Genomic DNA, 22,743 nt, shown 5'->3' with positions numbered 1-22,743 from the left:
TTCTTAAACAGATGCTATGTTTTAAAAGTCGGTGTTTAATTTAAAAAAAGAGAGAGACCTCTAGACCTCATTGTTTGTTATCTGCTGGTAGGAAAGTGGGTAATTAACCCAGATTCCGAGAGGCCCTTTGGAAAATGGTGTGGTCAGCTGTCCATTCCAAGTAGGTCATGAACGATCCAGCAGCAGGCATTGCTAGAGGCATGCAAAGTCCGTTTTCTCAATTATCTAATAAGTTATGGCCTAAAGAATTACAAAAAAAAATCAAACTCCTCTTAGATAAGAAGAGTCGTGGCCCAGCCTTAGCGTTGAGTGCCTTTGTCAAGAACTTGAACTGGATAAGAGGCCGCGTACATGTGAGAACATCATACGCTCACTACAGTTGGTTACTGTGGTATTTCCTGTACCCTCATGACCCTCCTAGAGGGGCTGAAGGGAGGGCCTGGCCCCAGGGGTACCCAGACCCATCCTGAAGAAGAATACGGTTGGAAGGGCGACTCCAGCATCTAGCATGCCCATGGCAAAACCCACTGACTGACTGCTACTGGCAAGTGAGGGCACGTTTCAGGAAGGACTTCTCCGAGTTCTCCCTCCCTCAGAAGGCACAAAGCTTGTGTGACATCAGCCACAAATTGAGCTGCATGCTTACACCAAGCCCAAGAACCAGCAGGATTGGTTCCTGACACCGGCTCGTCTCGCCTATCGGCAGTGCTTTCCCCTCCTGTCATGTTGGGGTGCACGTGGACAGCCTGAGACCGTGATGCTGGAGTCAGGCCCTAGGTGCACGCTCACCCCAAGGGAGAGAAGGTACCCAGGGTCAACACGCTGTCATGCTGAACAGAGAGAGTCATTGCTGCCAGACACCCTACCCCATCCTCCACCCCCCACCCCCCACCCCCCACCCCCTGGTTAGGAGGCAGTAGGTGAAAGCCAGTGCATTTTACATTAGTTTATCTCTTGAAGTTCCTTGAGATGTGCCAATAATGGGGTTGCTCTCCTGGCTCCCCAGTAGACTTACCCACCTTCGGGGGCATGAACATGCCAAAGCCACAGGTAACCTCAGAGAGCTCCTGCTTCTGAGCTGCCATATTAGAAAGCGTGGTTCACCTGTTTGAAGATTCCTTTGGGTCCCGTTCGTACATGTGTGTGAAGGTAACGAGGCAGCTGTGACTCCAAACAAGCAAATAGGACTGCAGCCTGGAAAGATGTCCCTGCTTCATGTCTTTTTAGGCCAGATGTCTGCGTGTTGTCACGGTGGAAAGCTCACAAGCTCCGTTTGCCTCGGGAGGGGCTGCTTCCCTATCAAAGCTGCCGAGGCCCTAACCCGATGATGTGACATTTGAGCGTGCATCCTGTTCTCTGTGACTGAGCCACACGCCTTCAGAATTTCATTGCCTGAATGTTACCTCTTAATTTGCTTCTGAACTGTGAAGCAAAATAGACCCTTTCTTTCAGGGTGTACAGATTATGAATCTCTCCTTTGTAAAAGAGGCATCCTGAGATGTTTGTTTTCACAAAATTTTGCCCCCTAGATGGCACATTGCAAGTATAAATTAAACGTATTCTAATATATTGTGTTTAAAACAGATAAAACTCCACCCCTTTTCCAGAATAATATGGACAGGTATGCAAACATTTGAAGCCAAAAAAGTAAAAGAGATGCACTTTCACATGAATTAACCAGACCATCAAGTCACCATGAGTTAGTAGGCCCTCTTGCTCTGACTCTGGTGACCTTGTACTCACGTGGTTTAATGAGGTGCCTCATCTGGGAGGGAAAAGGAAGACCAAACCACAAGTGCCCAGGCAGTGTTGGAGATACGGTGATGTTTTTTCAGATTTTCATCTAGCTCCCAGAGGGGACTTTGTTTTGTGATTGTTGATGGGACAACCTCAGAATATTTGCCAGCAGAAAACTGGACATCTGTTCAGTGTCCAGGATGCCTCAGATGAGCCCTCGCTGACGGTCCTCCAAGCCGAAAGTGGGGTGAGCTTTACTTATCTAGTTCCAGTCTCTTTAGCATCCCCTTTGTCCAAGAGAGAGCGAGAGTAACGCTCACAGCAGCATCTGGAGAACCCGTATAGGGTTTTGGAGGACAGTGGTGGTTAGAGTATCATCCAGATGCCAAACAATCCTGGACCTCACCCGGTAGTAAACTTTCAGTAGGAAGGTTATTTCTGTGTCATTGGGACATTGAGATTAGAGAATGAGGCTTACAGGCTTTGCTCCACGCACACGCCTGGAGTGGAGACATCGGCCTGTACAGGAGCGCATATGGACATCTAGCACGTGCAAAGCCAAAGCCTCCTTTTATCCACGTTCGCCTTAAGCCGGGCTCCAGGTTCCCTCTCCTCCTGACATGTGATCGCATGGAGACGGCTGGTCCTGCTGAACCGGCTGTTTGTTTCAGGCGGGGCCGCAGGCCTCTGCTGCTGCTCCTGGCCCCGTCCCTTACCTGAACCCTGGGGCTTGGCAGAGACACAGGCTTGCGGTCCGAAGTCAGAGAGCCCTGCTCTCCGCTGGCCCGCAGGCCACCTGCCCTCATGCATGGTGTTTTTGCTCCTTGCTTTAACCCGCTTCAGCCCCTGCCACTGACACCCTGGGGTCCCTCTTCCATTTTTTTTTTTCATTCAGTATCTGTGCCTCAGTGAGCTTTTTTTCCTTCTCTTTTTTCTTTTTTTTTCTTTACCTTCATGTTTCTTTCCTCAGCGGCTCCTACTAGCTCCTCCACCCCCGCTCCATTGTCTCATCCCAATAGTGAGTATCATTTTCTTCATCCATCTCTCCGCAGGCTGCTTTTCCGCCACGGTGGGTCTGCGTAACGTTATCTCCTTCACCAGGTGATAATTCAACTCTGTTGGCAGAAAGCAGCGCTAGGTTTTAGAGAAGCAAATGAGAAGAGAGGAAGGCACAGAGCGTGCCACATTCGCCCGCCCCCGCCCACACCCCCAGATGGAGAGTAGGCAAGTGACAGGCATTGCTCTGGACTGAAAATCGTGCAGCCAGGCTTCCCCGGGGCCGGTGCAGCCCAGCCGGGCCCTGTCCTCAGGATTCTTCCCAGGCTGGACTCAAGCTGACATTCGGAGAAACCAAAGGAATTTGCCAAGGAAAATATCTGTTCGGCAGGGTCATAAGAAATGCTTTGGGGTGTTGTGTTTTCACCCTTCATTTTAATTGGCACAGTTGGATTCAGACACTGAAATTAGATAGCGAGGCCTGTAGCTTTCGCTTTCTCCATAAATGCATACTTGTCTCGTAAATATTTGTGGGAAAATAAACAGTGTCTGCTCACAGATGTGCCTGGCCGCAGGCGCTCAGGCAAGTTACTTAACCCTTCACAAGTGAGCCTTGTTTTTCTCTTCCATAAAATAGGATGAGTAAATGGCCCTCCTCCTGCACCACCCCCCCAAAAAAAAACATTGTAGCGCTCACCAAGCTGTGTTTGCCCACCCAGAAGCAGGACTGCCAAACCTGGTTGGCGTCAGGCTTCGTCATTCCTGACTGAGCCTCGCTCATTTATGATCTTGTTTCATTTGGCTCCCCTGTCCTTCTGTTCCCTTGGGGGCTCAGGAGAGAGCTCTGTGCCTCTGACTCGGAGTTTTGAACCCAGCTTTTGGTGTGTGTTGGGGGTTGGTGCGTGGAGAGCAAAGGGAGACAGCAGCTGCATGAGGCCCAAGTTGTCATGCCGGCAGGTGCCCAGAGCAGCCGTCGGGGGCGGGCAGGGGGCAGGCACCGCCCACCTGGCTGTATCCTCCCTGGAGTATCAGAAGCTGCTGCACGTTGGGCACAGCCTCAGGAGGCAACTCAGGCCCTCACTCAGAAGCTTCCTGTTGCACCTGTTTGGCTTAGAAACAGCCCCGCCACACCAGGTGGTGATGTCCAGGCAGTGGCTGGAACAGCAGGCATTCGGGCTTGAGAACCAGAAACAGCCTTGGGTTCAAATCCCATGTCTGCTCCCTCTTTGCACAGCTCCATGACCCTGAATGAGTCACTCAGCCTCCTGAACGCCAGAGTTCGTATCTCTCAAATGATAGATTCTACCTGTCTCATAGGTATCTGTGAAAATTCAAGGCTAAGCATGAAAAACCCAAGACAACAGTACCCAGCCCATAGTAGCTGGTATTTGTGGTCAGAGTAAATGAGGGTAAATGAGTAAATATGTTTTTTCTTGCCACAGGAGAGTGATTTGTCAGCAAGATCTCTGATAATTTTTTTTTTAAATCTCTATATTTACACTGATAAATCAGGGAAGGAGGAAATGAGAGAATATCCCCTGCTTTTCTTTATAATAATGTCTATATATGTATATAAACACATTCATATGTTTACTTATGAATATAATTTATATCTCCATTCTCTCCTTCACCTTTCTGTGCCCTGTCTGCCCTTCGTGTTTCCATAGCAACCTGGCCTCTTCCTGCCCTCCCAACCACAGAACCGTCTAGTGAGTATAGAGTTATGGCGGCTCTTGGCCAGATTGCTGCTTGTTGCCGAGCTGACTTCTGGGTCACGGTGCTGCCTGACATTGTCCCTTGTATTAACAGTAACAGTTGTGAATGCATGGAGGCTCTCCGCCTGGTGTGGTTTCCTACGCATGCTGTCTGCGTGGCCAGGAGTCCAGGAAGAGCTGGGGTGATTATGTGAAGAACATTCTGCATGAAGAGAGTTTTCCAAATTTCCCTTTGTGTGAAACAACAGAATAGAATTAGAGAAACACCAAGGAGACAAAAGAGCAGCATCTCTTCCCTGCTTTAGTTGTCCCTCCCCTCTGAAGCGTGGCACACATGCGTACACACACACACACACACACGCGCGCGCGCGTGCACGCACGCACGTTGCCAAGACTGAGAACAAGGGAAGGAATAGAGAAAAATAGACAGGTGGGAGGTGGCGGAGGCAGCAGAGAGGGCAGGAGCTGCTCCTTCCTGACAGCATGCCCTGCTTCGTGGCACCTTGAGGCAAGGCAAGGGGTCATGAGGAATGCACAGGGCACAGGGGGGCAGAGACCTCCTCACAGCCCTCCTCCTCAGAGCTAGGAAAATGGTGGCCCCGGAAAGCATAGCCAAGCCCCCTCAAGTTTGTTACCCAGAGTCCAGATCGGAGCTCTGGAATTCATCTGCTGAGGGTAGAGTTGGGGCCAGACTTGTGGAAAACATTACACTTCATCACAACTGTGACGTGTTCCAAGCTTGCCTTTATAATGCTCTAATGAGGTGAGCTTGTGTGTTAGGCCTTAAGTCCCAAGTCAACAGGATCCCGTGTGTGTGTGTGTGTGTGTGTGTGTGTGTTTACAGCGGTGTCCATGGCCAAGTGGGGGTTTAGATCCTATATTTCTGAATGCACAGGAAGAAATGACATGCATCCATTGAGCAGTAGCCAGGGAAGGCAGAAAGCATGTATGCAAAATATAGCTCCCACTCGCTCCCGCTCCCGGGGCCAGGGTTTCTGATACATAATTGAACAGAGAAGAAAAGAGTTTCCTGGTTGTGTGTGTTGCATGAAATGGTTCTTTTCTCTGCTGCAGAACATAGCTGAGGGTCTGCTTTCTTGGTGTTCTCTGTGTGTGTGTGCTGCAATGAATTTTAATTCCTGATGCTTTTCAGGTTTCACTTTGTCGGCAGAGCAGAGCAGGGGACATGGAACTGTGCTTGTGCGGGCTTCACTCAGATGATGGGTTGTTTTGGGGGTGGGTTGTTTTTTGCATTTGGGAAAAAGAATGCAATTAATAGCACCCTTTCTTCTTCTAACAGCCGTGTTCCTGGTCTTCCCAGCTTGGTGTGGTGTGTGGACCTGGCATTGTAGGCTATGTAATGCATTTGCGCAGCTCGGTCATACTTAAGGTGTCTCACTGTAGATTGGTCCTTCCTGGAACCTTGAATCCAGATTTATCCTTAAAGAGGAATTAGGTGTTCTCCCCTGACAGATGTTTACTTTTTAAACATCAGACGTTTCTGTCCACAGAAAAAATGCCTAGAAAGTGGCATTAAAAGAGAAGAAAGTGTCTTGTGTGTATGTGTGTGTGTGTGTGTGTGTGCGCACCATTGAACTACTGACCTAAATTTAAGTCCCAGTGGATACTGGGATGAAGGAAAGACCGTCACACTTGGGCAGCAGCCTGTATTTGGCATGAGCACATTCCTCAACAATAAGGCAAAAGGTAGCACCTGTGAATACAGTGGAGCTAAGAGCAAGTAGCTAGATGCGTACAACAACCCATCAATCATCAGCCGATCAATAGGGATGAAAATAAATAATGTCTCCTGTTTTTGCTATGGAGTGCATGTGGGTGTGTGTGTGTGTGTGTGTGCGCGCGCGCGCTGATCCATTTATACTTCTGAGTGAACGAAGGTGTCCTAGATAAAATCAAAAGAGAAACTGATCAGGTGAATGTAATCCCCGCAGGATACCCTTGGTTGGAATGTGCCAGAGCCTGTACAGTTTCAGACAGTAGGAAGCACAGCCTCCATCCGCTCAGAGCGTCAAGAATATGTAACTGGGCTGAAGCATATTTCTCTTGCATTATTTTTAAGCAGTGGTCGTGCTCTGGACAGAAAGATCTCTCCGCCTCCCCTCTTTGCCCTTCTCTTAGCTTCAACTGGCATTTCGCTGATCTTCCCCTGGCCTGTGCAAGTGAAGGCAGGAAACCCAAACTGCCTTTGGACAAGGCAGGTCATTCAGTAACAAATTAGAGTATAAATACAACAGATGACAAAAAGGAACGTGGACAAATCCAAACATTTTTTTTAATGATCACAACCAAATCCATATCTTATCAAGTGCAGCCACAAGTCTGGAGAGAGAACTGTGTCCACCAATGCCCAAGCACTTGGTCAGGGTCAGAGTCTTAGCTCGTGGGGCCAGGGGGTCCGTTCAGTTTCGCTCCTCAGTGTTGATGGAGCCACCGTCATGACCACCAGAAGAAAACCTTGTCCCTTTGTGCACTGACTAGCCTCTGCCTTCACAGGTGTCTCAACGGGGCTGTCACTGGGAGCTCCGGGATAACGTGGGTAGATGAATTGGAGAGCGAGGAGGGAATCCCCAGGGCTGCCTCCTCTGGCCTGCACCCACTCCCCCTCTCCTCATGCACCAAAGGAAACAGGCAATGGCTTTTCTCAGTGTAACGTAATATTTTGTTCTTACAGGACACACAGTCTGGAGACTTCTCCTGCACGACCCATATTCTCCTTGATTGCCCTCGTTTTCCAAGGATGCCGAGAGATTTCTGGAATCTGTGAATAATAACTTGCCTTTTTTTTTTTTTCCTTCAGCAGTCTTCTGGATTGACTTTGACATCTGGGTCCCGGCAGAAACACCTCCCTATTTCCAAACAAGTTTACATACTCCTTGATGTGGTATTAATATGCAGTGTTGCAGCTGTATCTAATGCTTATTGGTGTCGTTAACCAAATGCTCTTTACAATTTATTATCCTTCTATTTCTGGGCAGTTTTACTGTCCTCCCAATGTTTCCTATATATGCTGCTAATTTAATTTGATTTCTCCTTTTATTTAGTCTGTGATTTTGTTGTTGATTTTTCTCCCTGCCCATTGTTTACATCAGTTTTTAATTTTTTTGTATTTTCCATGTGACCTCCTCCACTTTCCTTTCAACCAATCATGTGCGTGCGTATCATGTGACTTTGTCATGTGGCTTGCATGGTGCTGATGATGTCGTCCACGCTGGTGAACAGAAGGTAAAACTCTTTGTTCTGATTAGGGAAATAAACCTGGGACCACAGCCTGGCACCTAGGGCCCACTCATTTCTTCCCGTCTCAGATTTCCCAAGCGAAGCCATTTGAGAGATTTCCTCTTGTTCTCAGTTCACCTCTAGAATCCATCAATTCTTTGCAGCCTTGACATGACAATTTGATACCGTGGCAGGCTTTGGTTTAACATTTCGCTCCAAGAAACTTGGCCCTACAAACTGCCATCCACAGCAAAACCACATTTACCACCACGCAGTTTGCAAACTTGAATTTTTACCAGAGAGTTCATAAAAATTACTTCCCAGAAAGCGGTTTTTTTCAGTGACCTTTATGACATTGTTGTTTAACTTTATCCAGTAGTTCTGAAAACCACAGCTGCTCTAAAATGAGTCATTTCTGTGAAAATGTGAAATGTATCTGTTTACGACACTGAAATGCTACAGAGAGAAATGTTATCAATTGCAAAGGTTCTATTTGCTCAAAACCAATGAGAGTGCTTCATAAAATTCATGCAAATTGAGGACTTTCTGAAGGGAGAGATTTAAGAATTTGGAATGAAAGCAGTTTGCATTGTTGATGTGTCACTTTTTAAGAGTGACCCTCCCCCCTGGACAGTGGGGGTTAGAAATCAAAGCAAAAGTTGGCAGTTAACCATGACTGGAGATCTCTTTGTAATCAAGAAGCACATGATTGACCCTTGCAGCAAAGGGAATAAAATTATAGCCTAATTAAGCGCATAGCCATGACAAAATAATTAGTTAATATTGTGACTGTCACAACCCTGTGAAAACATTTCTCGTTTACCATAAAGAGAAAAGGAAGCCTCTGCTTGCAACTTCCCCACTGTAAAATCGAACACCTATTCAAAACCTGCCCTGGGAGTCACATGCATTCTGTTCTCTTCTAACTGAAAATTGTTACGTCACATCACAACCTGAGACACATAGGCTGCACTGATCACGAAAGCCAGACTAACACGAATAACCGCCCAGTGTGCCTGTGCATGCGAGGGGTCCCCGTCTGGCCTCACGTCTCCAAGGAACTGACTGGGCGACATTCACACAGACAAAACCGTCCATAGCTGTTGCATGCATGTTCTCCCTTCCTGGTCTGTCCTCTCATTTTGTGCCCCTGTGCGTGTGAGCCCTGTGGATGCTCCCTCTTGCTCATCCTGCACACTGACCACCTCTGAGGACGTCAGCTTTCTGGGTGTGGTCACTGTGCCCATGTTGAGTCCTGTTTACAACCAGACTCCTGGACGAGGTCTTGGGTTGGAGCCGTCTGTCACTTCCAAAAAGATGTGTGGTAGTTACGCTGTCTGAAACTAAGTGGGTGTGTCCCCAAAGCAGGGGAATATCTGACGTGCTAATGACTTTGACCTACCTTCAAAAGGCAACCTAATCTGTGAACCTTAGGGTAGGGGATACTGGGAGCCTAAGATTTTCTAAACTCCCGAGTCTCACTCCACATCCTGTGGTTTCATTATTTCTCTGAGGGGGACTGTGTTCTTCTAAAGACTTGAGATGACTGTTCCAAGGGAAAACCCGGATTTTCTCCCTGAGATCTGAAGGGTGAGGTGTTGGGTTGAAACCCATTTGTTTCTTTCTTAAAAACAAGTTTGGTTATTTCTGTGCAGTGCTAGAATTCAGGATGAAGCAGAGCACATGAGCAAGGTTGAAACAGATCCACCCCTCTGGACAGAGATCTCTTCCAGACATTTTAAGCAAGGCAAGAAATGTTTGAAGATGTTTCCTGCGGTTGCCCCAGAAATGCACTGTAGCAATGGTCTTGGGTGTCAGTAAAAATGTGGCCAGTGCTTAAAAAAAAAAAAAAAAAAAAAATCAGTTAAAGTGCCTGTAGAATTCGAAAGTATGATTACCCCCTTGTCAAACCACATTCCCTTCTGTGACAGACCCTCTCTTACCATTTGCAAAGGGACAGGCGGAGGACTCATTATTCAGATGGGCAGCAAGCAGCCAGAAATGGCCCTTAATAATACAATTTAAGGGACTGGAGAGGGTGGTAGCGAGTAAAATTCACGGGGGAGAGAAATGAAGCTTCGTGAAAAACAGTGCTTGCCTCCTTTCTCTGAACACTAGCAAGGCTTTCAGGTGAGTGGGGCCTGAGGATGGGTAAGTGAGCAGGTGCATCTCCCAGCAGAGGGGTGTACACCCAACAGTTGATGAAATCCAGTTCCTGTTCCACCACTGCCCCCTCCACACACGCGCACGCACCCACACACACACACACACACACACACACACACATTGCCTAGGATGCCCTTGACACATGCTGCATGTTGTGTAAATCTCAGGTTCCCGTCCACAGTGTTGACTGGGTTCAGCAGCACAGGGTCAGAAGGGAGGTGAAAACAGGCATTGGACGCCATGCCCTTGGCTCCCTTAGTCCTGAACCCGTAGAGCTTTGCAAATAGGGGTTCATGATGGGGAAACTTAGGCACCTGTCCCAGGATCCCAGGAGTGGGCTTGCTGTGGTGAGCTAAGATGCTCCCGTGCCAAGTTGATTTTTAATATCATGGCACCTCGTCGTGGCCGGGCCTCCTTCCTCCAGTGACTCTGTCACCTATGAGGACTCTGTGTAAGTAAACGGGCCTCCCCACCCTCCCCACCGCCAGCATGTGTGTGATGAGAAGCCCCCTGCGCCCCTCTGTCAGTGTGCTGCATGTTTTAGCATGGATCACCCCCCCCCCCCCCCATTCATAATGATCTTCTTTTCTTTAGCTACTGACACTGCCTCTCGTACTAGGACATGCTGATTCTGGTGAACTAAGCTCCTTAACACCCACTCTTCCTTCTTAGATTGAAAACATCACTAACCACCCCTTCCACTCCTTCCTTTATTTATTTATTTTTTTTTTTTTTACAGCTGTGTGTCTGGATTGCCACGGTCTCTGGCAGGTCGACATAGACTTTTCACCAGGGCTCTGCTCTAATTGCCTTTATTCTTAAGGATTCCCCGCACTGGCGGTTACAGGGTAGAGAGCTAGCGTGAAGGGTCTGCAGAGGAGAGGCAGTGACGCGTGTCGGCCCGAATCCTGGGGGCAGAGGCCGGGGGCTCTGCAAAGGGCCCGTTTCCCTAGGGCTTCCCAGGAGCTTTGTACTTCTTTATAAGTAACCTAATGTCCGTGAAATCGTGTTGAAGATGTGCACAGACTCCCCTTGGCGGCCTCGCAGGCGGGAGCCGAGTTAATTGTTGGAGGTTATTTGGGTCCTAACTTCCTCAGCCTGGATCAGCCCCATAACCACAAGCCATACGTTCGTGGTCCTATTTTCATTTTTAGGATGATGATGAAACAGAGATAATTGATCAGCTAATCTGGTGGTGTTTTCATGACACCCACGAGAAGGGAATTGGTATCTCTGTGGTTCAGTCTGTCAGAGTTCATCTTTTGCTGTTCAGTTCATATCCCTTCCTGCCACTGGCCTCCCCACCCACCCCCAGCTCACACGCTCACGTTCGTAGTTCCTGAGGGGCCCGATTTGAGAGGGATGTGTAGGCCGGATGCCCCCGTGAGCGTGGCCACAGGGCTACGCGTCCTTTCTGTGGAGAGCCAGGGAATTGGCCATGGCTTATACCCACTCCCTGCATCCCTTGGCGTTCCTTGGAGCCGGAGACCAGAGTGGCAGTGAGTCAGCTGGCGCTGGCACAAGCATATTCTTGACAACAAGGAGGAAAGAGCTCAGGAGAAAAGGAGCATTTATTCCCCAGGCCCGATCTGGAGGAGCAATGCTTAGGCCAGAATGAACCCCGTCCAGGGTTGGGTATGTTCGGACTGACAGCCGCTCGCCGGGACCGTCAGAAAGCCCCCTCAGCCAGGCGGGTTGTCACAGGGGGCGTCCTAGAGCGTTTGAGGCTCCAAGGATGAAAGCAGCACAGATCCCACTAGATTCATTTGTTCGGCAAAGAGCCTGGTCTTAGGAAGGACAATCAGCAGCCTTATAACTACAGATCCTAAGGCCGATCAAACGTCTAACCTCTTGATGTAATTTCGAATGTGCCTGAGTTGGGAAAAATCAAATGGGCTTCATACTTGAACAGCCAAGTCATACATTTTGTACTCTTCTAAACAAATAATAGAAAAGGCATACGTAAATTTCACATTGCTTGCAGGGTGTAATGGACCAAAGGGGAACAGGAGTTAAGATAAACAAAAGTAACGGTATTTTTGATGCCAGACAATCCTATTTGATGGAAAATGTGATAGATTCTAATGCAAGCCCTATATCCATCACTGGTTTATACTCAGAGGCCCCGAAGTCTGTGCAGGTCCCTGTGGGAGAGAGAGCAAAGGTCAGGAAAAAAGAATGCAGGTCAGGCCTCTGTCAGGGATGCCATGGGGCACCTCGGCATTTCAGTCAGAAGGTATACTTCTTGGTACCTGGGCGTTTTTGAGTAAGAAGTAGAAGATTGTTTTCCTTCTAAAATTCACAGATGCTGTCCAGACCCCCTAAGCCTGCTATAATTTCTGTTGTGGAATTCAGGTACCCAGCAGTAGTTTTCGGACCTCCAGACTTGTGCTGACGAGGGGAAGGAATTGAAGCTGACTCAGATTTTAGGGCACAATAGCACACAAATTACAAAGAACCTACAATCTGCAAGGACAGAAATACACATTTCAATTACAATTTCTGGGAAGAATTTATAGGACGAGCCTACCACATTTCTGACTGTATGTGGTCTCGATGGTACATTCTTCTTTTCTTGCATCCGTGATTTACACTCTTCTAGAAAATACCAGAGTTGCCTAATATTTTATGTTTGCTATCGGCAAGGCTTATTTTTAAGGTGATGTTGTTTTGAGTCTTTACGTGAAATATTTGGGGGCAAAAGTTGACTCATGGCTGAAGCTAAATTCAGAAGGTGTAATTGACCGCAGGGGTTTTCTTGGAGCAACCTGCCAATTGCTGCTGAATCGCAAACCAACATTTACAAATAATTACAATATTGGTTTTGTTGAAATTACCCATAATGATTTCAATCAGGGCAGCCATTTCAGAACAGAGTGCACATTGGGACCCTCTAAATAATTTCCTCTCCTAATGTGTTCAGCAAAGCAGTGAGCCACCCAAATGCCAAGGCCCCATTTCTTCAGGGTCAGCCCATCCCTCATCAGGTATGGCTAGAGTCTCCTTTTCACCAACAGCTCAGGAAGCAATTCTTTTAGCCTATTCGTAATCTTGAGAAAAATGGACAGAGAGTGTGCATTTGAAGATGGAGAAGACAACTGTTTAAATATTGCTTTCTCCACCTTTATGTGACTACACGTTGTGTAGAGTTGGTCAGAATCCCTCTGATGTTAGTTGAAGGTCATCTTCCTCTAGAAACACCGTCACAGGAAGGGTTACCTTTCCATACAAGGGCCCCGCCATTTTTAAAAAGAGTTGATCATAACTAGGTTTCTTTTTTTCTTTTGACAAACCGAACTTTTTTACTTTACAAAGGTCTTGTTTACCTTTGAAACTCCAATGCCTAAGAGATTATCTGGTACCTGGGAGGTAGGTACTCCGTAAACGTTTGTTGAGTAAATCATAGTTAAAGCTCTTTAAATGAGACATGTAAATATTATATGCCATGCTCTACATTCTGTAAGAAAGAAATACACATATATCAGAATAACATGGTAGTCGCTCCAATAAAATAGCAACGATAGTGTTCCAACTTTGGTAAATGTTAGAACTGTGGTCTAACTGTGGTATAGTTTTTAGTGGTTTCTCTGTGGTTCCAATCATATTTTTTCTGAAACACATCCAAAGATAAGATTTGACTGCTTTCATCGGGGCTGTTAGTTTCTGCAGGGAATCCTTGGCAAGACATTTGTTCCCATGTCTCTGAAGACAGTTGGGGTCTCTTTGCAAAGATAGGACTTTGGGGAGGATAACTTTTAAAACTGTAAAGAAAAATGGACAACCCCGTGCCTTAGAGATGTGGAATTGCTGATCTGGGGATACATTGCCCTGAAATTGGTAGGACCATCCTTATTTTGCGTCTGTCTTTCACAGTGTTTTGAAAATAGCCAAGGTGTTCTTGATAGTTTGTCCTAACACAGTGACTGTCATTGGGTCACAGTGCTGTCAGAGCCAGAGGGGGGCCCTAGAGAACACCTCGTTCGGGGCATGGATTCTGCAAACATGGATACTGAGGCAGTGGCCTGTCCAAGCATTCAGTTTTACAGGGATCCCCACAAACATGAAAGAGAGTACCTCTTCTAAGTAGATACAACCCCCCCACCCACTCCTAAAGCAGGGTCCAGTGTTTTGTGGTCTTGATTCAGCCTTGAAACCCACGCTGCTCAAATCTGGAAGGAAATCATAAGGAAAGTACAGCCAGAGCAGCCCCAGCAGATTAATCTCCGTTTACCTTCCAAGGAAGCTTTGGGGGAAGGACCGGGTCCTTGCCCCATGACTGTGTTGGAAGGGCCACTGATGCCACTGCCTTCCCTCCTTAAGGCAAATCGACCATCACAAGAGTCAGTGTTGCAATTCTGAATACAAAAGTCCTCGTTAATGTCCATCCCCATTCAGTCTGGGGCCATGAGCTCTCCCAGTCAGCCTGAGTGCAGGACTTGTGAGGTTCACACCTGGAAGTCCCAGGCCAGCCAGAACCAGTCTGTCCCCTGCATTCAGAGAACAGAGCTATCCAGTTCAACTGTGCCTACTCCTGCCATCTGTGACTGTGCAGACCTGCCCGGTTCTGAAATATCCTCCACTTTGTTTGAGTTCCTTTCTAGCCCTGGATATTTACAATGATATAAGACACAACTGTTGTCTAAGGCTTAGGATGGTCCAAAAGACCATCTGAAAGATGGTTGGAGAATCTGAAAAGCAGTAAATATAAAACTTCAAAAGAATCTGAAAAGCATACCTGCCTTGACATTATCGAAACCAAATTGCTAAGAATTTTCCAAAGAATAGTTGGGACCAGCAGCTGGATAGCGACATGAAAACAGGACAAGTCTTTGCCTAAAACCTTGCCTAAAACCTTGTCCTTTTTTTCCTGGTTTTTTTTTTTAATTGCTGATGGAGGAACACCAATTACAAGCGTGGCTTCCTAAATCACCCCTGACATTAAGGGGATGCACCTTCCCTGTCAGCTTCTGTGTGTCCCCATCACCTAAAGGCACACAAGGATCACCTTGGGATCTTGTTGAAACGGAATCTGCATTTCTAAGGAGCTGCCACGTGGGGTTCGTGCTACAGGCCCAGGCTGAGCAGCAAGGGCTGGCCAGTAGCTTTCCCTGTCTGGTTCCTCCTTGTCTCAAAGTCAGGAGCCGGACACAAGGCCACTGTCAGGTTCCCAGAGTAGCTGAATGAGGAAGGTGGGCTGAACGGCTTTGCCAGCAGCCTTGCCACAAATGGCCAGAGGTATACCTTGGGGTGATGAGGTCCAAAGCCTGGCGACAAACCTTTCTGGGTTCTTTGGCCACATGTCTATGATTCTGTCTTCCAGTGAACGAGCCAGGACAACCTTCCCAGAAGGTGCCTTCTTGTAGGCTCTCCCAATTTTCTGTCTGAGGACACGAAATAGACACAGAGATGTGTGTCTTTGAAGGAAGTGCAGAATTCCCGAATGCGTTAAATCTTCATTTTAACTTTTCATACCAGACATTCTCTTACCTCATTACTCCCAGTACTCACTAGTGAAACAGTTTCTCTTAAAGAAAGTCAGCGTCTTATTTACTGAAGAAGCATCCCACCTCTGGTAATTCGTCCGTACCGAGCTCACCTTCCTCCTCTGTCTTGGGTTCACGAGCTGAGTGTATACCACAGGTAGAGACATCGACTTTTTTTTCTGTTGAGAAATGCTGAAACATTTCTCTGCTCACAAACAGAAAGACTTTCGTGATTGTTACTTTAAACGAGGTACCAAGGATTATCACTCAGGCAGTTGAGCCGTAAATGCATGATGCTTACAGGAGACTTGCCCGTGGCAAATTGTGCTTTATTTAATCACACCTGGAAACTTGTCATGTTTTTATATGAATGAGTCTAAGTGATGCAGTTTAACTCATGGAAAACTGGTCACAAGAATGCAGTGTCATTCCGTCCCCATTAGGGATGGGTCCCCCAGGGACCCATGTATGATGGGAGATGAATCATGTATCCAGGGAAGAAACTGGCTGCTGTGAAGAATTATTTTATGGGTGTAGGTTTTCTCCTTTAAACGCTTACGCACATTTGCCTGTATTTCAGGCTGTTCCTCAAAATGCATCAGGCTCATCAAAGTTAAATCTGCAGTTGTAAGGACAGCAAAAAGGAAATGCAAGCACCAGTGAGAAACAGTTTTTAAAAAATCCTGTTTCTAAAACGGTAAAAGGACTGTGCTAATAGGGTTTCCCAGAACATTCCCAAAAGTCACTCCCAGTTTGGGGCTAAGTCTGAGGTATCTCACTGGAATCTGAAGTTTTATATTTACTGCTTTTCAACCATTTGTATTTCTGAGAAAGCAAGAAAGAGCCCAGCCCCACCCCATCACTCCATCCCATTCTGGATTGGATTTTCTTCATGTGGGCGAATATGTCACATGAATTAACTGGCTGTTTCAGGGGAACCCAGTGCACCTAAACTCGAAGGGCAGATGGGAGAGGATGGAAACTCTATTAAGGTGAATCTGATCAAACAGGATGACGGCGGCTCCCCCATCAGGCACTACCTGGTCAAGTATCGAGCGGTGAGTAGCTCCCGTCCCCCTTTTCACCTGCTTCTGCAGCTGTCACACCCACCTTGTTGGGGCAACAGCATGCACATCCCGGGGGGGGAAAGGGGGAAGTAGGGCAGGACAGAGTCCTTCTGTGTCTTGCAGGGCTCAGGGGCCCTGCTCGGGGTTTTAAATCCCAAGATTGACCTACAGCCATCAGGCCATGTCTACACGGGGATCATTTCAAAACCTCTGAAATGAACGTGGCGACAAACTCATACCCTGATTGATTTTTCTGCTTCTTGAACATTTCTATGAAGTGATTTTGCAATTACCCGGTAGCTTCTGCATATAATATACTGGTATCTTATAATCAGGACATTTGGTAAACTGTGTATTATGGGCCAGGCACTGTGATTTTCTCCCCACGAGAACCTGATGAAGCTGTTCTTATGATCATCTGCCCTTTACAGAGGAAGTACTATATCCATTCAGTGACGGCCTGATCTCTCATGCCTGGGTGGGCAGAGTTTGAGTCCAGGTCTGTGTGCAGACCCTGGGCTGTTAGCCCCTGCCCTAGGCTGCCCTACCATCCCAAACCGTGGTATTCCCACCTGCCCCTCACAGCTACCTGAGCTGTTCTAATCCTGCTAACAGTGAGCTTGGCCCTGAACCCTTTCTTCCTGGTTTGCTCACCATCTAAGATTTCTGTCATGCCGCCTGTCATCTCCATCCCCCAAAATGAGAATCACTCTGTTTCTCTGGTTTTAGAATGATACTTGGCCACTGCCAACCAGAGTCAATTGCTGAGAGATTTAGAGGCAGAATCTGAACACTGGGAAGAGTCTCTTGCTAGGATTTCTTACCAGTAAGAGATAACGAACCAGAGAGCAGTTTTCTTTCTTCCAATAGCCCCCAAGAAAGGATTTTTCAAGGAAGTTGACTTACTCCCTCTCTTTTGATCAGCCCCCACTGAAATGATGTGTGAGCTCTTACCTGGTTGGGCCTAATGGAGAGTCATTACAGCACAGAGCCCTACCAGGCACACGCCCACCCCCCCCCCCCCCCCCTGCCAGCTGCTGGGCAGACCTGTCATTCCACTCAGCCCTTCCCCCACTTAATTGTGAAGTCAGGCATGAGCCTGACATCAGATGAAGAGCCTCCTCTAACGTCTCTAAGGCCCAGCCTCGAGACACCCCTGTAAGAGTGACCACTGTGGCTTCCTCGCTGTGGAATAGGATGCCAGGATTGAGTGGTGGCCCAGCACAGCCCGCAGGAAGTGGACAGTGCGTGTCTGGCCCTTGTTATCCTCATGTGGCCCAGACAGATGGGTTCTGGTTTCAGCTTTACCACTTACCAGCATGCCCAGTCTTCCAAAACCTCCATTTCTCCATCTGGAAAATGGGGATAAAATAGTTTCTTACATTATTGTACAGATCAGGAATAATATAAACAAAGAGCCTGAAATGTACCTAACACTTGGCAACCCCCCGTACATGGTAACAATAATTACCCTGAAGATGCCGGCTGGGTCTGGAGACACCTCCCGTATGAGGCCACCTGAGATGTCAGTTTTCCAGAAGAGCCAATGTGGCTGTGTCAGGCAGGTCTGTATTAAAAAGACAACGGGGAGTGGCCCCTGGGGGCTCAGTCAGTTGAGCGTCCGACTCTTGATTTCGGCTCAAGTCATGATCTCATGGTGCTGAGATCTAGCCCCGAGTCGGGCTCAGCACTGAGCATGGAGTCTGCTTAAGATCCTCCCTTGCCCTCACCCTCTGCCCCACCCCACTCATCCTTTCTCTCCCCCCCACACACACCCGTTCTCTCCCCCCCCCGCCACACACACACACAAAAAATATAGCAGGGACGGAACACCAAGATATGACAGCCTTACCTGCCCTGTGTTCGTCTTGCACTTTAAACACTCAGTGTTTGCTAGATATCATTAACATGTTATTAATATTTTTATATAACACAATATTTGCTTTGTATTCTGGTTGCCTCTTTATTATAGAGTTTGCCAAGGAAAGGAGCCTTTCAGAGAATGAGAATACAGACAGCTGAATTTGTTTTAAACTAAACATGGGCCACATGGCAATCTATGGCCACGTGAACGTGCAGCCTGGCAAAACACTTCACAGGCTCTTGGTAGGGATCCAGTGAGAAAATTGTGGAAAACCTTTAGTACAGTGCCAGGCAGATAGCAAGTGCTCAATAAATCGTACTTTTTATTTTTTATTTTTCTTAATGTTTTATTTTTGAGAAAGAGAGAGAGACAGACAGACAGAGTGCCAGCTGGGGAGGGGCAGAGACAGAGGGAGACACAGAATCGGAAGCTGGCTCCAGGCTCTGAGCTGTCAGCACAGACCCTGACGTGGGGCTCAGACCCACAAACTGTGAGATCATGACCTGAGCAGAGATCAGACACTCCACCAACCTTGCCACACGGGCGCCCCTGATCCTTTTTCTTTTTAATAAAACAAATCGATGCAGTGTTTCTGTGTCCAGGAGGGCGAGTCACACGTACCTGAGCATGAGCAACATCCTGAATCAGACAAGAAGCTTCTTTATTTCATTACTCTTCCAGGGTATCTGTGCACGTACGCGGAGCACAGCTTGGCAGATGGTCCCTGCGCCACACTGCTATCTGCCGAGGTCTGTGTGTTTGCAGACGTGCAAGGGTGACCTCCTGACCTGTGCAATCCTTAGGGTTTTTCGGGCTAGTAAAGAATGCACGCCATGTCCTATCAGTGGTTTTTCTTTTTATTAGTTTGCACCAATAGTTAGTGACTCCCTTGAGTTCTTCCAGTTAGCTGGCCTCACCAACATTTGTATCTCAACTTTCCTGGTGTCTTGTGTCCTTCCTGCCGGTTTCTCCCAGAAGCTCTCCTCAGAGTGGAAACCGGAGATCCGGCTCCCATCCGGCAGTGACCACGTCATGCTCAAGTCCCTGGACTGGAATGCTGAATATGAAGTCTACGTGGTGGCTGAGAACCAGCAGGGAAAGTCCAAGGCGGCTCATTTTGTGTTCAGGACCTCGGCCCAGCCCACGGCCATCCCAGGTATGACCGCCTCTGCTCTCTGTGAGTCTCCCGCTTTGAATTAATGCACCAAAGCTGCACCTCCTAATGCGCCTGAACAGCCCCTGACAACTTGCTTGCTTCCAGCCATCCTCATGATCGGTCGCCCATGCAAAGCTTAGTTTTGCTTTGTACCTATCTGTGCAGTGGGTTGAGATGTACTGGACCCCCAGCAAGGCTTGGCCAAGCCTCCTGGGGCAATGGTCCTGTGTCATTCAGCCTTGAAGGACTGATGCTGAGCCAGTCCACGGGACCCCTGAGATGGGAAAAGCCCCACCTCCAGCCAAGCCTTGGAGGCTGGTTGAGTAAGGATCTTGTTTTGAGACCTTATCTACCCTCTGCCATTTCCTACAAGGACCACCCAATTGTTGAAGCGCTATTTGATGCTTGCTCACTGCACAGTCATGTTCCAGATCTCTTCTCTGTGGGGACCCCAAGAGAAGGAAGAGACGGTGCCCAATTAGTTAAAAAGCCTATCTTCCAAGGGCCTCTCAACTGAAACAAAGATTAAATTGAATTACTTGAAACAGAGCAAATGAGGAAAGTAGATGCTTGGAAACCCCATCTGTGAAAGGCAGTCTGCTGGAAACCATGATGCGAGTGGTTCTCCTAGGAGATGTAGAACTGTTTCTAGGGACCCGGGACCAACCCAAGTGTGGGAATAACGTGGGAGTTCTGCTTGCTGGCCCACCCACCTTGCCACTGATGGTTAGTCCCCTCACTGACAAAACCCGCAGAGCAGAGAGAGATCTTCAGTCCCTCTCTGCTTTCCCAGATCAGCCAAAGGCCGGCCTCAGGCAGGAGAGGTGGGCATAGACCATACAGCTGCAGCCTGTTGAAAAAGGGCCCCATAAACCCTCTGCTGTGTTTAGGCATGGCGGGGAAGATGTTTCGGTCTCCCAGTGGCCTTGGTCTGGCCCCATCATGCCTGTCCTCTCTCCAGTGCTTGCCTGGGTGCTCTATTCAGTTATCACAACAGCACCTCCCAGCAGGAGGGAGAACAGAAAGGGTACAGCTGCCTGGGACACAGGCGTGCATGTGCGCGAGTCAGTGCAGCAACAAAGGCACCAGTGTGTGGTGGCCCACTGTTGTGTGTGCGTGAGTGTGTGTGTCCAATAGACCTGTTGGGGCCTCCAGGGAGTTGACAGGTGGGTCTTAAACCACAGATGAGACACGTCGATTCGACCTACCCTCTGCATTCTCAGGGAGGCTCCTTAGTGCAGATGGTCAGTGGTAAAGGCAAGGCATTTGGGTGTGGCTGCAAGAAACGCTCTCACGACTGCTTAATATGATGTCCACTCGGGGGTGGCCCTGCCATCCTGTGCCCTCTCTTTCTTTGTGCTCTTTGGTCAGCTTTTCATTGAAATCGACGGTCTGGAATGTATCCAGATCTTCCCAGCCTTTATGGGACACTTAGGAGCTGGGGGGTTGGGGTGGGGAGAAGCTCGAGCAACCCCTTTTCAGCAAGGCAGACTTCTGGTGGCACTTGTTGCCTGGGCTAAGTGACACAGGCAGGTTGCTCGGACATGCTGTGTCCACGTGTTGGGTAGTGCCCACAGCATCAGCTCGTGGGGTTGCAGCAGGTGGGGACACTGTGAATCAGATACAGAAACAGGAGAAGATGTTGTCCTCCAGGGCCCTGCCCAGTGGAGATGTCAGAGGCGTTAAGGCACCCCACTAACCTGGAGAGGGTCGGAGGGACTGCTCACCTACCGCACGCGTATTAGGAGGAGGTGTCTCTGTGCTTAGTTGGACTTTCCTGGCCGTGGCGTTGGGATCTGCGTATAAAACCTCTGAACTACAAGATGTGCGCTCTTGGTGGGATTCTGTGGTCGGTGCGGTAGCAGAAGGTGAGGGGTGCAGGCGAGATCGTCTTGAAGAGCGACTGGGTGGGGGCCATGGCGCAGTGGGAAGACGAGTCCCATCTATCGCTGAAAAAGCACAGTTTGCTGCACACAGCGCATCTCTCCCGCTACGCGTAGAAAGCTCTAGAGGCCAGGAGGCTGTGGGTAAGCTCGTTGACTGCCCCTCAGAGGCCTTGCCTTAGTCGAAGGTAACACTCTCCTAATCAAACTCTTGTACTTTACTGTGGAGGCTCTGTTCTCTCACTGTAATTTCATTTGCTCGCTGACCCCTAACCCCCGAATGCTGTGCTGCTTCTGGCCTTGCTGAGCTTTGGAACTGGCCTTATGGGAATAATACTGTACTGAACCCTTCCCTAACCTTTGTCAGTCTAATTTACTAAGTTGAATTAACCTTTGATTCTTGCGTTTTCTGTATTTGACCTAATTTTTTTTTCTTTTTATCTATTTTTTTTTCCTCTGTTTCTGTCTCTACCTTCTCTTTCCTTCTCCCCCCTCCTCCCCTTCCTGCGTCTGTCGTCACACATGTCACGTTGGACGTGCGTCACTGGGACATCCCCACTGCCACATTTGTTTTTAAACAACCACATTCTCTCTGGGCTCCCATTGCTTGGGACCTTCAGCGACCTTGGGAGGCTGCTGTGCGTCCTACACCTTTGTCTCATTGCTTCTCTCTGCAGTGACTCTTCTTTTGCTCTGTTAGGAATTTGAACACAAACACACACAAATTAAATTTGCTTAAATGCCCAGTTCCCATGAGAATGATCAGTTTCCCCCTTTGGAAGAACCTGTCAGGACCGCCACGGCCACGCCACCAAGTGCTCTGTGTGGAAGAGGAAGGTTTGGTGATTGGAAAAAGCTGGACCTCCAGACATTTTACCATTCGCGGATACTTCCATGCTGCTTCACGAGGAGTTTGCCCCCTTTTTTAATGGCAGTACAAAAATATGTGGGAGCGCTTTTCTTTAAACGCGGTTTTTAGAAGAGCATCATGCTAGTTTTACAGAGAAGTTTCTGCACATCTCTGCTACTTGTTGCATTTTTTTTCTTACCTGAACATGATGTGGCAGAGAAAAGTGTCTAAGTACCTCCTAAAGCTTGCATCAGAGTGTCCACATCACCACGTTTTCCCTACCCCATTCCAACCCCGTGCTCCCCCTCTGCCCTTCAAGAGTAATGGGCACTGCTTGCCTTGACGTGCCCGTGGTCAGGGGGCCAAACCGCTCTGATGCATCCGGGCATTTTGCTGACATGATGGGCAAAGTAAGTCACCCTGTTGCCCATACAGTGGAAGAAAATGGATTCGTTAGGCATTTTCCGGGGCTGAACAGATGTTCTGGGGGGGCACGGTGGTCCTGGTATTACAACCAGCCCCTTATGCTGGCTCTGCGAACAGGACCAACCTGTGATATGCCCAATACCAGTCAGCTTTGAAAGATGCA

At 48.2% G+C, this 22,743-nt stretch overlaps 1 protein-coding gene across 1 annotated transcript in view; it reads left to right on the top strand.

Annotated features, from left to right (window-relative positions):
- NCAM1 (neural cell adhesion molecule 1) overlaps positions 1-22,743 on the top strand; it is a 312,221-nt gene that overhangs the window by 274,781 nt on the left and 14,697 nt on the right. Inside the window, 2 exon segments of the mRNA XM_049613106.1 lie at positions 16,268-16,392; positions 19,244-19,421. Coding sequence (XP_049469063.1) covers positions 16,268-16,392; positions 19,244-19,421 — 303 coding nt within the window.

The sequence above is a fragment of the Panthera uncia genome, chromosome D1, assembly GCF_023721935.1.
Source record: "Panthera uncia isolate 11264 chromosome D1, Puncia_PCG_1.0, whole genome shotgun sequence".
NCBI classification, from domain to species: domain Eukaryota; kingdom Metazoa; phylum Chordata; class Mammalia; order Carnivora; family Felidae; genus Panthera; species Panthera uncia.
This window is presented reverse-complemented; position numbering and strand designations above follow the sequence as displayed.